Here is a 15,977-nt window from a genome sequence, read left to right as displayed (position 1 = left end):
ATGATCGAAAACGATCTAATCCCTGCCCTAATAGAAATCCTAATATGAAAATTGTATTTTGTTATTCGTGATGTTTATTACTGCAACGAACTCAAAATAGTTTTCGTTGACACCTTCAAAAATTAAAATTCGTATCAAAAATTCCTAAATTTGGTTCAGTGGTCTGACGAGTTAGAAGCTTTGAATTGGTACCGAAAATTATTATATGCAATATGGAACAAATCAAGCCTCAATTTCTAATACTTGTTTTTCAATCTTTCAAATAGCTTACAACTCGAGAGAATGAATAATTCCCTGAAATTTTATATATTTTGTTGCTTTATGTAGAGTGTCAAAACAACACACCAATCATTTTTGACACAGCCATCAGTGTCGTGGGTCATTCTTTTTTTAATTAAAGGTTAAATTTTTACATAAGTGTTCCCGCTTCCTATCGGACACATGTTTCATATCAGGACGATGTCTGCCTATTGTTATATTATGCTGATATAAGCAAAAAATTCCTCTTTTTGCCCGATCTTGCTCCACATATGTGTCCGTTCAATGTGAAAAAGCTTATAAATCAAAATTGATGAGTAAGCAAACGATATTATTTAAAAAGGAAATTTTTAGTTAACTTTAGTTATTTGAAACATACAATATTTTTTATGTTTCAGTGAAAAAAGAATTAAAAAAAATATTAACAAAAATCCGAAGAAACGATAAGGGTTGTGTTGGATTGGGAAATCATTTTTTGTTGTTTTATTCGGAAGGAAGAAAAAAGGTATGTTTCCCTTAATTTTCTTTTTCCCCCTGAATATCCTATATATCCTGACCACAATTCTTGATTTAGTTTTACTCTAAATATTTCTTGCAGAGATCTATTTGTAGGTCAAACTTCTCTTTTTTTAGGCCACATTAATTCTTTTCCAAACTTGAAAAACACCTTTTGGCATCAACACTAATACAATAATGACCAGTTAGTGAGGGCTGTACTAATACAATAATGACCGGTTAGTGAGGGCTGTACTGAGAAATATTGCCCGAGGTCAAGTAACGACCGAGCTTGCGAGGTTGTTGCGTTGACCGAGGGCAATATTTTCAGTACTTTCCTCTTTGCTGAGATTTGAAAATTTGTTGTGAGTGAATACAGGCTACATTGTTGTAATTTCTTCGCCTGGGCGGTAGCTCACGGGCTTCACTACTCTTGTCTGTTGTCTTGACAATTTCCTTTTCAAAACATCCCGAAAATCCCTATTAAACCATGCCAGTATGATACCATCCGATATCGGGTTTATTCCAACGGGGATGAGGGTCGCTCTATAAAAAGTGACCTGGCACCTGAAAAAATATTCCATGATGTTGGCTAAGACAACGGGTAACCAAAACAAAACGAAAGTGAAAGCACATCCAAAGCAAAGATAAAATGTTAGAATGTCTTTTTTTGTGAATTTGTAATTTCGTCGTCGGGTGGATGTACCGGTTTCCTGTCGTGCTTGTTGTCGTGCTACATTTCTCACATTTTCTTGACTTTGAATGGCTTTTTTATGTCGCTGAAGAGTAACGAAGATCATGACGTTTGATACGATTAAGATGATCATTATGGTTAGTGTCCCAACTATCTTGATCAGGAAAGAACCGTCAGTCTGAGCTTTGTATGTTGTCTTCGAGAACTGTTGGATCAGCTGTAAGGCTAGGGGCACACCTAGGCATGCTAAAGTAACCAGTAGCATAATCAAGTCATACCTCCGCGTCAACCTTTGATACAAATATGGCCGTCTAATAAAGATAGTGCGATCGATACTGAGCAAAGCCAAAGCTGCATTACTGTAACAATAGCCTGGGAATTGCAGAAAGGTTAAGTTTATTGTTGGTCGTATAATGGGTATGAAATTGACAAGACCAGTGAAAATATATGCTATATTTAAGTTCACTAACATCTGGTTTGTTCTGTTACCTCGAAGTCTTGGAGATGATAGAATTGTAATGAGAATGACCGAGTGCTCGATTGCATAGGTGAAGCCGATCGCTCCAACAACTTTACCTGACAGAGCATCGATATGGACCTTGTCAGTGCTCTGGTAGGTATCATTTGCCAACGTCGCACATGACAAAAATGTTGACTGGTTACTGGTTATCATAATTCGTTTAAAAACGCCTCTTTTTTGCTGCTGTCAGATTTCTCACAACATTACTGTCAAAATATTTTGTTCATTATTATTGGGAAAATGGTTACTTTTTCTCACTACTGTTTTTAAGTAAGGCAGGTGCATGGGAGTGCTTTTATCACAAAATCAAAAGTCCCTTTTATTTTTTATAGGTGTAATTTTTAAAAGTGAGAGAAAGTATTAAATCTCACGAATGCATTTTACCTTTCACTTTAACACCTACACTCTTTTTTTGTAAGAACATTCGTTTAGGTTCGGTTGTTCTTATTATAATTATCAATTCTATATGTTTGTAGGCTTCTGTTCATCCTCTAGCGAAAAAAAAGTTTTTATAGGGAGTATATCTAATCAAATCATGTAGAACGGTCACTGGCGGATTTAAGACAATAGAGCAAGTACGTCGGAAACATGCGAAGGAGTGCAACGCTCGTTAAAAAACAATGAAATTACATTTACAATTACAATTAAAAATCTCTTCTGATTTGATTACTTTTGACAGGGTCTAAAACCGCTTATGGTCGGTGAAGAAAATAGTGCTCGATAGCAAGTAGAGCTAAATTCAATTTGATATATTTCTCTTCAAAAATTAAAAGCAACCATTAAACAGTGTTTCACCATAATCCGTATAAAAAACCCCCGGTCTGGAAGCCTTTTGTTTCTTTCTATTGTTTCAAACTTGAACTTGCGTTGAGAAATTAGTTTGTTTTGCTCAGTTTTTTATCATGTAATTAACTTTTTAACCAATCCCAAGAGGAGTATTTGGTAACGTGATCAAAAACTGTGCAAATCGATCGTTATTAACAAAGGAAAAAGCTAACAAAAAGTTACAACAATAGGCTTCCAGACCAGGGTTTTTTATACGGGGATCATCAGATGTGGATAAAAATTATTTTCTACGAACAAATTCTACTTGTAGAAATTGAAATAACTTGTCCCTAGGGGAATGTCTATACAAAGCGCTAAAACATGAACATAATAGAAGAGAAATTTACAATGTGCATTTAGAGACTAATTCAGTTTTTTTGTTCACTAATTCGTGTTTTGAAGTGATGTTGTGTAGTTTTTCTGTCAAACAAAGATTGCATGATTTTGTTCCATTTTTGTATGAAGCAGCTTGATCAATAATTTCCCAAGAGAAGATTGGGTTTGTAACGCCTGATCTTTTCAAATCCTAATAGTGGTTTGAAAGTTGGGTGTGGTTTGAAAGTTGGGTGTGGTTTGTATCGTCTTCGTGTCTCTGTGTGTATTTGTGTGTGTTCCAACGATCCTTGAACGTGTTACCAGCGAGGCCAAGTAGCTGATTTGATGTGACATCTGTAGATGATGTTTTCTTCAAGGCAATTCCCTTGGAGTGGGCAGCTGTTATTGTTACGACAGTCACACGTTGGATCATTGGTGACTGGGTATTATGCGAAGAAATCATTTTTGACGAAATGTTTGGTAAGCAACTATAACTAATGTATTTCTGTTCAATATTTTTCGAAATTTGTGTTTTTTTGGGAAATTCTTATCGACGATTGCAAGAAATGTTTTTCCAACATTTGTTTTGACGTTTAAACTGGATGGTGTATTAAACCATATGATTTTTCGTTTTCTTGATTTTGGGCGATTATTTGTTCGTTTGTTGTAAGTAATTGATTCCCTGTAGCCGCTTGATTTGAGTGTATCGTTATATCGTGGTACTGCTTTTTTTGGAGGAAGTATATCTTTACATTTACAGGGAAGAATTTTTCTCTATTTTTTACGCAGTAGCATTTCTTACTCTTACCTTCAATTTGCAAAGAAATTATTCTAGGTTGAGGGTTGTTGTTACCATGTTCTTTTTTAGCATTTTGAGCCGAATTTTTCATTCTAAAATTGTTCTTATAAACTCGTTTTTACCAAAAGAAGAGTGTAACAAGCTTTTGAAGGATTTACTGAAAAAGGCGGTGATAATAATCTTTCTTTTGAGCCATTTTTCTGCGTATTTGAAAATAGAAATTTGATTACCTTTGATTACAATCCCCGAAAGCGAGGGCTGGGTGGGTTACCAGACCTCCCGCTGCAAAATTCTTGACGCGGTCTTGCAAAATTTCGTAATTCCAGATGTTGAAAATTTTCCCGACATCAATTTTTCTCTTTGATTTGCATATACTCTTTTTTTATAAGAACCAGTAATTTTTTTTTAAAGCTCGACTTTTCTTATTTTCTTTGGAACTTGGAGCCTGAAATTCTTCTGATCCTGCTCTTATTTCTAGGATAAAACTGAGGTATTAAGGTTTAATACCCTAATTTCACTAATTTAGACCTTAATTTGTGTAAAATTCAGGCATTTTCCAGGCACAGCATTTTTCTTAAATTGTTCTTATTTTCCAACATTTTTTGGACCTCGTTGCTCTTAAAAATTTCTTTTGATAAAAAAAAGAGAACTCCGCAATCTTTCTCGTACACTATAGACCTCAAATTACAGAAATTAGTACTAGTAATCGTATGGTTTGGAGTGCAATTAACGATTAATCACGAGTAACAAAGGAGAAAATAGTAATTTGCACGAGTCCGAAGGACGAGTGCAAATTACGGTATTTTCTCCTTTGTTACGAGTGATTAATCGTTAATTGCACGACAAAACATACGATTCCGAGGTAATCGTCAGTAAATAATCATTAGTAAATCATAGTTTTGAAAAAGAATCTTTTTCTAACTTTTATATTTTTGTAAACATTCGAAACCTCCTTTTTGGACCTACCCCGGTGGAGGTCCTATAAATTAACCTTTGTCCGTTCGTCTGTTCGTTCGTTCGTTCGTTCGTTCGTTATTAGCTTTCCTCATGATTGGCTCGTTAGTTTTTTCTGATTTTTTGCACAAAGATGCATAACTATAAACCCTCAAATGTGACGGAGCCCGATTTTCCAAAAAAAAAATTTTTGGGCAAATTTGGGCCAAAAAACGGCTAAAAAACGGGTTTTTTGGACTTTGTGAAAAATTAGGTCGTTAATTTTTTCTGATTTTTTGGATGAAAGTAGAGTACCATCGTAGGTAAAAGATGGCTTAAGCGAATTTTTGCAAAAAAATTTTGTTGGCTCAAAAAACGCATGTTTATCTATAAGAATCACTATTAATAAGCATACATCAATGTTCTTAGTCAAATTACTCAATTTTTTTTATGAGATAGATGTTTTTTTTTTGCTCATGAGGGCTTACTTTTGAAGAATATGTGTGTTTAGACATGAAATTTTGGTTGCTTGGCGTGTTTTTATAGAATAACTGGCCAAATTCGATATTTTTTTATAAGCACATTATCAATTACTTAGGTATTAGCTTTTCTCGAGATTTACTCTTTCATTCTTTACGATTTTTTTAACAAAGATGCATAACTATAAACCCTCGAATGTGACGGAGCCCGATTTTCAAAAAAAAAAAATTGGGCAAACTTGGGCCAAAAAACGGCTAAAAAATGGTTTTTTTTGGACTTTGTGAAAAATTGGATCATTAATTTTTTCTGATTTTTTGCAGGAAAGTAAGGTACCATCATAGGTAAAATACGGTTCAAGCAGATTTTTGCAAAAAAAATTAGTTGGCTTAAAAAACACATGTTTACCTATAAGAATCACTATTAATAAGCATACATCAATGTTCTTAGTCAAATTACTCAATTTTTTTTATGAGATAGATGTTTTTTTTGCTCATGAGGGTTTACTTTTAAAGAATTTATGTGTTTAGACATGAAATTTGGTTGCTTGGCTTGTTTTTATAGAAAAACTGGCCAAATTCGATATTTTTTTATAAGCACACTATCAATTACTTATGTATTAGCTTTTCTCGAGATCGGCTCTTTTATTCTTTGTGATTTTTTGCACAAAGATGCATAACTATAAACCCTTGAATGTGATGGAGCTCGATTTTTGGAAAAAAAATTTTGGGCTAAAAAAAGGGTTTTTTGGACTTGTTATTTTCTGACTTTTTGCATGAAAGTAGGTAAAAAATGGCTCAAGCAGATTTTTGTAAAAACATAATTTTTCAGCTCAAAAAACGCATATTTATCTATAAGAATCACTATTAATAAGCATACATCAATGTTCTTAAAATTACTGAAAGTTTTGATGAGATGTTTTTTTTTACTCTCGAAGTCTTGAATATGAAAGAATTATGAAATTTTGGTTTCTAAACGTGTTTTTTATAAGAAACAAACGACTAATTTTAATAGATCGTCACTATTTGTGTTCTGAATGATTGTTTAACGGTCATGCTCACGTAGATATCAATTATATATGTGTTTAAAATGCATAACCAGGTAGGTCCATAAAAGTATCACTTGTTTTCTTTTGTTTAAAAAGAAAACATTGCAGTGTAATTTTTCTTTATTTTCAATTAAAAGAAGCTATTGTAACGTAAAATTTCTTTGTTCTTTTTTATATTGAAGAAAAAAAATGTCTTTGTTTTTTATTATGATATAGTAAAAAAGAGAAAAGAATAAGGGGACAAAAGTGTCCCCCCGCCGAAGAGTGCAAAAAGTGGTAATAGTGCAATTAACGATTAATTGCACTCCTCTAAACCAATCAGATTCGAGTAATTTTGCACGGCTGACGATTACTATGATAATTATTCAATCTCACTAATGTATAAGAACAATAGGACTAAAGTAGTAAAAACAGAATAAACCAAAAATAACTTTGTTCTGAAAGTGCAAAAAACAACAACAAAGGAACAATACTTATCAAAAATTTACTTTCAACTCAAAGTGTACTTACATATAAATAATTCCCAGTTTTCTGGGAAAACTCGTCTTCGTCTTCCACAAATGATAAACAACCTTCAAGAGCCAACAACACTTTCATTATGGAGAACAACAACACAACATACAATCATCCATATTGCTCTAAACTTCAACGGTTTTCATCAGACTCTATTGTTTTCAAGAGTTTCCACGTTTTCCAGATTCTATACTTGGTGCTGTTTGTATCAACGTTGGTTTTTCACACATGCGTGATGTATGCTTTTTACAAATTATCATACTACAAGACGTTTCATCATCGATTTTTGATCGTTTTATCTATAACTGATTTGTTTTCAAGCTTCGCAACATATCCTCTGCAAATATACAAATTTATCTTCTTAATAAATATGCAAAATACACAGGATTGTATATTCTTTAACGCGCTTAAGATTCTACGACTGACTTCAATATCTATTTCAATGTCAGTTATCGTGGTTATAAATATTGAACAGTATTTTATGATTTTGAAACCACTTCGTCATGACTTTAAAAGGTGTACTGGGAAAGTTTTGCTGATATTGGCATCATTGTGGATTGTGTTTTTTGTTGTCGTGGCTTCTGCTTATCTACTCTTCAGATCGCAACTAATTGGAATCAAAACTGTTTTTGGTATCGCCGTGTTTTTAATTTTTACTGCAATGTGGTACTTTTATTATAAACTGAACCGTGAATTTAAACTTCTCACGCTACGATGGAAGAAATTTGGACAAATCAAAAATAATTCATTTCGAATACGTGCAAATCGAATGACGACTTCTGTCTTGATTGGAATAGGTGTTTGCTTTATTCCGTTAACTTTAGTTCAGATTTTTGAAAGATTTTTCACTGGTAGCGATATCTATCAATTGCTTATGCTAATAACAATGTTCATCACATCATCCAATACCTTAATAGACCCTTTAATTTACTGCATTCGACTGAAATCTGTTCGTAAATTTTTATTCAACTTTCTAAAATCTCATTCCAAACAAATAGAAAGAAGAGAAAAGGACAATAACTTGGATGTAAAATGGCAAAAACGGTCAAATCGAGTCCGCTTCGTACCGCAAATACAAAAGAAAACACCTCCAGTTAAAACTATTGATAAAGATTTAGTATTAGAAAGTGCATCAGTTTTTTCTATATTCAATGAACCTTTCCCTGTTCTAACGAGCAAAAAAGCTTTGGATGTAAACAAACAACTAACAAAAGAAGATAGTGAGGGCAGTACCGCCTCAAACACATTACCATCCGTTGAAAACAGGAAAGGACTAGAACACTATCTGACTTCAGAAAATCTCAACGGACCGAACATTATTCTCGTAAAAGCCTTTGACGTAAGAACAAAACCGCCGAAAAGAAATATTCATCATCATTACAATCCAACTGACCAATGACATTGCAGATATTTTTATTATGAAGGAACAATGCTCGAGTAGTTATAGAATCTCATGGTCAAAAACCACGGATGACTGGTTCGAATCAATGTTTTACTGTTAATATTTTATTGATAGTCTAATTCACTGTAAGTGCTATTAGCCCGGGGAGGTACTTCCATTTTCGACCGACGGGGGTGTACTGCTGAAGTTTGAAAAATGGACCCTACGTGGGACTTGTCTTTTGAAAAAAGTGACCCTGAATGGGACTAAAATTCCAAAATTATCTAAAAATTTTCCATATTTTTATCCAAATCCCCCCAAAAAGGTACCCTACGGGGGACTGATTTTTCTATTTTAGTGTTTTTGTGACTCTACCTGGGACTCATGGAGGTGAAAAAAGGTACCCTGACCAGCGGCACCTCTCCGTACCGGGGCTGTTAGTCTAATTCAAATTTTAGTTGATTGTCTAATGAATTATATTAATTTCGAAATATTAATGCTGATCAGACAAATTTTTTATTCTACTGAAAGTTACACTTAACTGTATTGTATGCGCAGATTTCAGCTGAGGCATATAAACAAAGAATGGTGCAAGATTGTATACACAGTCAACTCTCTCTAATTCGAACCTCTATTATTCGAATCTTTCTGTAATTTGAACTAAAATTTTGGTTCCCTCGGCTGAAAAGTGGTTTAAAGTACTATCTGTAATACAAATCTTTCTATAATTCGAAGTTTTTGGTCTCATGAAGATCGAATTAAAGAGGATTAAGCGTCGTAAAAAATTATCAAAAAGCAAAGTTCAGCCAAAAGTAGACTCTAGTCTAAAATATGGATAAAAATTGAGATTTTCTTTTCATATCACTATATCATAGTACGTATGCAGTGAAGGATGGAGAGAGGGTTTAAAAAAGCTTCCGTCTCTTGTTTGAATGATTTCATTTCTATTGTTCTCTGTGGGTATTCGTTCACATATTTGGGAAGTTTTTGCCTACGTAATATATGGATTATCATTCTAGAAACTAGGCAAACATTATATTTCTTTTATTATAGGATCAATATGGCGTATGTCAGGAAGTTGACAGCGCTGGGATTTCACAATCCTCAAACATTTTCATTGCAAGGTAAATATCCCATGTTACAGTACCTCAACATATTTTTCTCTTCTTATTGTGCCACTTCTTTTTATATTTCCAGGGGGTAACTCGAGCAAACTTTGCTCTCTTTTTCATGCAAAAAAATGAAGCAATTTCACACAAAGTCCACAAATCCCAACTTTTAGGCACTTTTTTGCCCAAATTTTCCTAAAAATTATTTTTTCGAAAATCGAGCTCCATCAGATTTTAAAGATTACCATTTTTACATCATTGTGCAAAGAATCAGAAAAAATAATAAGGAAATCGCGAGAAATGTTCATTTTCCTTAAAAAATGACAAAAGGGAATTTCCCCAAATAAGAAAATCCGATTTTTACGGCCAAAAAAGATTTTCCGGAAAAAAAACTACTACAGCCACTTTTTAGAGAACCTTGCCCTTTCTCTTTATGCAAAAATCTCAGAAAATATAATGAGCAAATCCCGAGAAAAGCTGGTAACAGACGAACGGACGTTCGTTATTTAAAGAAACAGTTATCTTTACAGGAAAAAAAGGACTGTTTTCGATTCTGCCCAAAACTTAGCATGGTTTGATTTCCATTTTCAGGTCTGCTCATGAAGGTCCATTTAGCATGTTGCTTATAGTCCTTTGTTTATTTTCGCACTTATTCTATTACCCCCAGGTGACTTATAAACACCCCTTTGTTAATTATTTCGATGTTTATTCCAACCCTCATGGACCTTATTAGGACGTCTTTTGGCCTTACAAATCCCCCTCTCCCGTTTAGGCACCCGAGATTAAGTATTTTTACATCCCCTTCTAAAAAAGCCCAGTGGATAGAAGGATGGACCAAAATATCGTCCCCAGTGGAAAATTATGCTGTGAGAAGGGAGTCCATTTTTGGATAATTTAGAGAAATTATTTATCCTTATCTATGTGGCTCTCGTTTTAATCAAAACGTGTCGCAGTTTTTTATAACCTTCTCTCTTGCTCAATATATAATCCCGTCCACTATGTATCATCTGAATGAGTCATTAAGAACCTTTTCTTTACGCCATCAAAACAAGAAATTAAGTGTTTGTAAAAAACTATATCGGAATGAACTGGATGGACTAAACTATTGCTATATACTGTTTTTCCTACTAGACGAGAAGCAAGTTCGTAACTTGGTCGTATGGTTAGAAGATCAAAAGATTCGCTTTTACGATACAAAAGATCGAGAGCCTTTGCGAGATGTGGAGAGTCAATATTGGATTGGTGCTCTGAAAAAGGTAAGTAATGCATTTTCTATACCGTATTTTATATGATTATAAGAATTTTTGAAGCGTTTAGGGTGTTGTCAACTTTTTAGCAGTTGGGTATTTTATATTTATTTAAGGTAATTTCGGAGGGGTGGCACTCAAGGTGGGCGACCATAGGTGTGTCCTTAAGGGTGCATTTTTAGGCTTCCAACATAAAGTGGGCATAAACTTTCGCGAATCGGTGGATAATAATGAGAATTTTCGAAAATTGCCTTAAAAGTAAAAAAATATTCCTTAAATCCAATAAAGACGGTTACTCTTCGACTTTAAAAAGGCATTAAAGGATAAAAAGTATGCTGAAAATTAAGTCTAATTTAATAATCTCTTAGATATTAGAGTTAAGCCTCAGATTGTTCTTAATTTGTTCTTAGGTTTTGGACATTTTTCAGCCTTGTGTTCTTACGAAACTGTTCTTATATCATATAAGATCAAGAAAGTTTCTTGATAAGAATAAAAGCGTGTGGCGTTGAAGAATGAAAGATTAACTTTTTATCTTTTCGCCTCCTGATTTTGATTTCAGTTTTACAATTATTTTTATACCTAAATACAGTATTTCATCAAAATATATGTATTGAAAATGTTTATATGCTGTTTATCTTTTTATATTTTTTTTTCAGTATTTGAGTGATCTGAAATGTCCTGTTGACAATTTGAATGAAAAAGGTGTCATTGTTAATTGGTTGATAAGCTACGCTGTCCATTTAGAATTCGAAGAAAAGGGTAACTATCATGTAACTTTTTTGAGAGGGGGCCGTGAATTAGACCTTTTCGACCGTAGCCGCGCGATCAGGTGCGTGCCACTTAATGATTTAATTATCTCCCTAAACTCAATCCAATCCTTTTTTGAAACATTTTTCTATTGTCTATAGTTGTGAAAAAAGGACTGGGACGGTTTTAGTGGGATAAAGTGGACAAAAAAATGCCCGCGCGGCAATTGGCAACTACGGTCGAAAAGGTGTATTAGACTGGGCAAGATTCACAAGAAATATTTATAAAAGTAACTTGTAAGACTAAGGTATGTAATCACTCAGCAATGGATTCAAAACGAGGCTGTCGTTGTACTTAGAAAATGATATATGAAAATTGAAATCTAAATCACGCCGTCAAGCAAACCGTTGCTGGGGCCTCGATAATATCCGATTACATATTTGGCTTGGTAATTCAGGGCATATCTAGTAGGTTTTTTTGCTAACCCTTAAGAATTTGTTAATTATTTTCAAGCATCAAAGTACAACGATGAATCAACTAACCGTCCGATATCCAAAGTGGACACGAACTCATGGCTCCATTCAATCGATGGTTCGTATTTACTTTTTTTTTTAGATTTGAAATTCTTCTTCTTTTTACGTTATCCGACAGTATGGATATCAGTTTGACCAAATTAAAGCTTCTCAGTGTTTCTTGACATCCTAGCCAATACTCTCGTTGGGTTTTTTAATGGAGCTGGGATACCATTCTTTCTCCTAAATTGTGATTCGTCTAGCTTACTTGACTACATGTTCCCAGATTTCAAAATTTACATATTTTAGCAGAAGAGAAAGGAAGCCCTTGCGCGATCATAAAAAGATTGGAAACAGAAATTTTGAAGCTTTACAATTAGGTTTGGTAGCCATCAACCCTGATTAACAAAATAATGGGAGCTTTTTCTCGGCTAAACTGTCTATAATTGGTCCCCTTTTCTTCTCTATATAGCGAACGATGGTGACTTGATCAAAGGGATTGAGGTTTTGAGGCAAGCGTTACGAATACCAAACCACCCAAATCACATAACTGTGTTACAAGCTGTTTCCAAACTGATTCAAGAACGTCTAGCTTCGAAGCATATGAAAACAAATACCCCAAAACAGGTATGACATTACAAAAGTTTTAAAATCACTCGACACATCTTTATTTTCAAACCCCGTAAATTTATCAGGGCTAGGAGGCGCTAAGGCTTTTCAAAATTCCCGGAGCAAAAACTCGAAAGAGCTAGGAGTCTAAGCTGACACAAAATGTTATTTTACGTTTATCTAACGTTCATAACGTCCATATAACGTTAGATGAACGCTGAAACAACGTTGTGTGCCAGGAGTGATTACTTATCTACTGCAGCGAATCTCCACATTTTCACCGTATGTTGGAATCCACCTTCTAACAGTAACAAAAAGGTTCATTATCATAGCAATTGAATCAAGTTTATACGCACAAAAAACCACTTCAATTCAAACCCTTACTTCTGCAATATAAACTTTTAACTCTTGAGTTTTAACATTAGGATCCCAAGGCTCAACAATTTTCCAATAGATCAATAAGGCTATCAATATAGCCGGGAAGCCACTAAACACTTCCCGAATCAAAACATCTGATAAAATAAAGTTTAAATGATGAGTTCGCCATGCTCACCCGAACATATAATTCTGACAAACGTTCAAATTCCCAACATATCTCAATAATGTATCAACAAATGTCGGACTTTAATATAAAAAACTGTTTTCACTTCACTGCAATAGAAGAAAGGGCTATCTTTCCAACCCTAACCCTTAGGTTAAATTTTGAAAATTTATAATCCATACTTTACAGAAAATCATAGTGGGAGGGGGGTTACAAAAATAATTGTAAAAAAATTTGTGCTGGGAGTGGATTGAAGGGTCTTCCCAAGTCTTAAAAAAGGTTACAAAAACAACAGTAAGATTACTTTAAGGGTTGTTGGAATTTTCATCTGTTCTCTCTCTTTAACGGTAGGATAAAAGTGAAAGTCAAAAAAAAATTGTCTTTCTAAGGGCAACTTTTTGTTATGATTTTATCTCTTTAAGGGCTAACTTTTCGCAAAACTTTAGTCTCTCTAAGGAAAACTTTGGAGTTTTTTTGGAAATCTCCAACTTTAGTACTCCCCAACGTTTTTGGTGCTTTTCTGTCTCCTATTCTGAATTTTTGAGTCTCTGCAGGAGCCTCCCTTCCTTTTTTATCATTTCATAATTTTCTTCATCTCAATGCTCACTTTCGTTTCCAGAAAACAACATACGTTGACCTCGATGAGATTTCGCTTGGCTTCAATATCGACGGTAAGGGATCTTTCCTTTTAAAGAATACACCGAGAATAGACCTTTTCATAAATTACGCCACGAACATCACTTGCCTCGTTTTGAAATTACTGCCATGGTGATAAACCCCCAGTGGATTTCATTAAAATTACTTCATATTCATATCCATAAAGAAATCACTATGGTAAAATTGTTTGAATACGAGACAAGTGATGTTCGTGACGTAATTTATGAAAAGGTCTTTTCAGCTTTACTTGAAATGATTAATTTGTATTTTGTTCATTTTGTTTATCTGATATGAATGTTAAAAAGTAGCTCCATAGTAGAGCCATCCAAAGAGTTGGTGAAAAAATTTCTCAGACCCGGAATGATGCCTAACCGTAAACTTAGTAACCGTACTTGTCTTGCGAGGCAAGCTTGGTACAGGCTATCTTAACTGTTTGACGTCAAATGAACGTTGGGGGGGGGTCCGGATAAAAATATCCTGATTAGAAATTGTATGAAAAGGAGGAACCAGGAATCAAATAAGGTAAATTGATTTTTGGAAACTGGAAATTCGATTTTTTTACAGATTCAGCAGTCCGTGAAGCAGCCAAGATTCTCCGGCTCCTACAAATTCATCAACTGCGAGATTTACAAACTAAAATCAACCAATCAATCGTCACTGTCCAAATGTTAAGCGCAAACCCAAAGACGGATCAATCGCTTGGTAAAGTTGGCCGCTGATAAACATGGTTGCAATCTCTTTGAGTATTTTATAGGTATTCGCTTATTGGTAGGGTTTTTTTACTATTTCGTGAAAGTGATTTTATATAGTGGTTATCCATCGTTTGTTGTGTTTTATATTTAAATTTAAAAGTTTATAAAAACAATTAAAATTATAAACAAAACCAAAACATACAATAGCGATTAAATTTTTATAGTGCACTGGGTGACTCAAAAAAAGTATTTTGATGACGAAATGAGCCTGCAAATTCTCTTCTCATTGTGAAGGCAATCTTTTGTGATTTAGTTTAAGTTATAAGCTTTAAGAGTAAAGCGTCAAAAAGAAGATATCAAATGGCACACGCACCGAATCTAGAAAAAGTAACAAATCTGCACAAATTTATTCGTTTCTACGACTTGCTATCCCATCCTCCTTTGCGATAGATGAGGTAATCAAAAAAAACGTAATAGCTTTCAAGGTTTTTCAATCATTTCGAAATGCACTGTGGGATTAGTACTCGTACAAATTTTCACTGAAAGTTTTTGTTTGTTGTCCTCACTGGCAACTTTGACCGCCACTACTTTATCAACTTTTTCAGCCTCGTTTTGAGCTTGTGTAAATTTCAAAATATTACGAAAGTGCTTTTAAAGAAATCTTGCTAGCAATTATTGATTAAAATGAAAGAATAAAGAAAAAAAATTACATTTTCAAAAAATAAAACCCCGATGCTAAAATGTTTTTTGATCTCCCTGCCATCAAGGACTAAAAAGTGAATAGCTTCTTTCTTTGTTGAATTGATGCAGTTTTACTGCGAACGGGAAATCTTATTTGTTCGACTTCAAGAGAATCGTATTATACACCCCCTTCTCACAGACCCACTGGGAACCCTTCCCAGTGGAAAAATTGGCCACAATATCGCCCCAGTGGAAAATCATACTCTAAACTTTGTCCCCGCTGAAAATGATCAGATAAGCAAATCTACACTGCAAAATATTGTGCTATTAAAATAATGGAAGACATAAAAAACATAGGAACATCTATCCCCATCGAGTTTTGGTCCGTGATTTTTACACCCGCTGAACAATCCCACTAGGTCTGAGAGAAGGGGGTGTTATTTTATTAGCGGTCCCAGACCGTTGTCACTAATTCATTACTTCAACATCGAAGAAAGAAAAAAAGTAAAATCTCAGACATCTATGAGTAGTAAAAGGATGTTTACGAACTTTTACATACCACCACCCAGACTTTTGGAAGAGGTATTTTACTACCCTGGTAGTAAAAGCTTTTGGGACAATTTGTCATGGAGACCACCTATTTTTTGGTTGCTTTTCACAGACTGATTTTACAAAAAAAAGCTAAAAAATAATTATTTCTGTGACACATTTTTCTCTAGTGCAAAAATTAATGTTTTGCCCTTAAAATTAAAGTCTTTTTTATATTGACAAAAAATTTCGAGAATTTAGAGCAAAAAACTTTCCAACAGAAAATTTTTCAGAAAAGTCATCCAAAAATTAAAAGAATTACAAATAGCTAAAATTAGCTAATTTTGCCAGTTTTAACTACCCAGGTAGTAAATTTTTTTGAACATTTAACACATA

General features: G+C 34.1%; 1 protein-coding gene across 1 annotated transcript; it reads left to right on the top strand.

Moving 5' to 3' along the window:
* The first annotated feature begins 649 nt into the window (after window positions 1–649).
* Window positions 650–14,495, top strand: LOC136798367 (RNA transcription, translation and transport factor protein-like). The gene is made up of 8 exons (XM_067054977.1): window positions 650–763; window positions 9,312–9,382; window positions 10,499–10,623; window positions 11,271–11,373; window positions 11,875–11,952; window positions 12,346–12,500; window positions 13,643–13,694; window positions 14,245–14,495. The coding sequence occupies exons 2-8, from the start codon at window positions 9,319–9,321 to the stop codon at window positions 14,397–14,399; spliced, it is 732 nt and encodes a 243-aa protein (XP_066911078.1). The 5' UTR covers window positions 650–763; window positions 9,312–9,318; the 3' UTR covers window positions 14,400–14,495.
* The last annotated feature ends 1,482 nt before the right edge of the window (window positions 14,496–15,977 follow it).

This window comes from Clytia hemisphaerica, unplaced genomic scaffold, assembly GCF_902728285.1.
Source record: "Clytia hemisphaerica strain Z4C2 unplaced genomic scaffold, Clytia hemisphaerica genome assembly, whole genome shotgun sequence".
NCBI classification, from domain to species: domain Eukaryota; kingdom Metazoa; phylum Cnidaria; class Hydrozoa; order Leptothecata; family Clytiidae; genus Clytia; species Clytia hemisphaerica.
This window is presented reverse-complemented; position numbering and strand designations above follow the sequence as displayed.

Coding starts and splice junctions, on each gene's coding strand:
- LOC136798367 (XM_067054977.1), top strand. CDS start 9,319: ATGGCGTATGTCAGGAAGTTGACAGCGCTGGGATTTCACAATCCTCAA. Junction 11,953..12,345: donor ATGGCTCCATTCAATCGATG/GTTCGTATTTAC, acceptor TTCTCTATATAG/CGAACGATGGTGACTTGATC. Junction 12,501..13,642: donor AAACAAATACCCCAAAACAG/GTATGACATTAC, acceptor TTTCGTTTCCAG/AAAACAACATACGTTGACCT.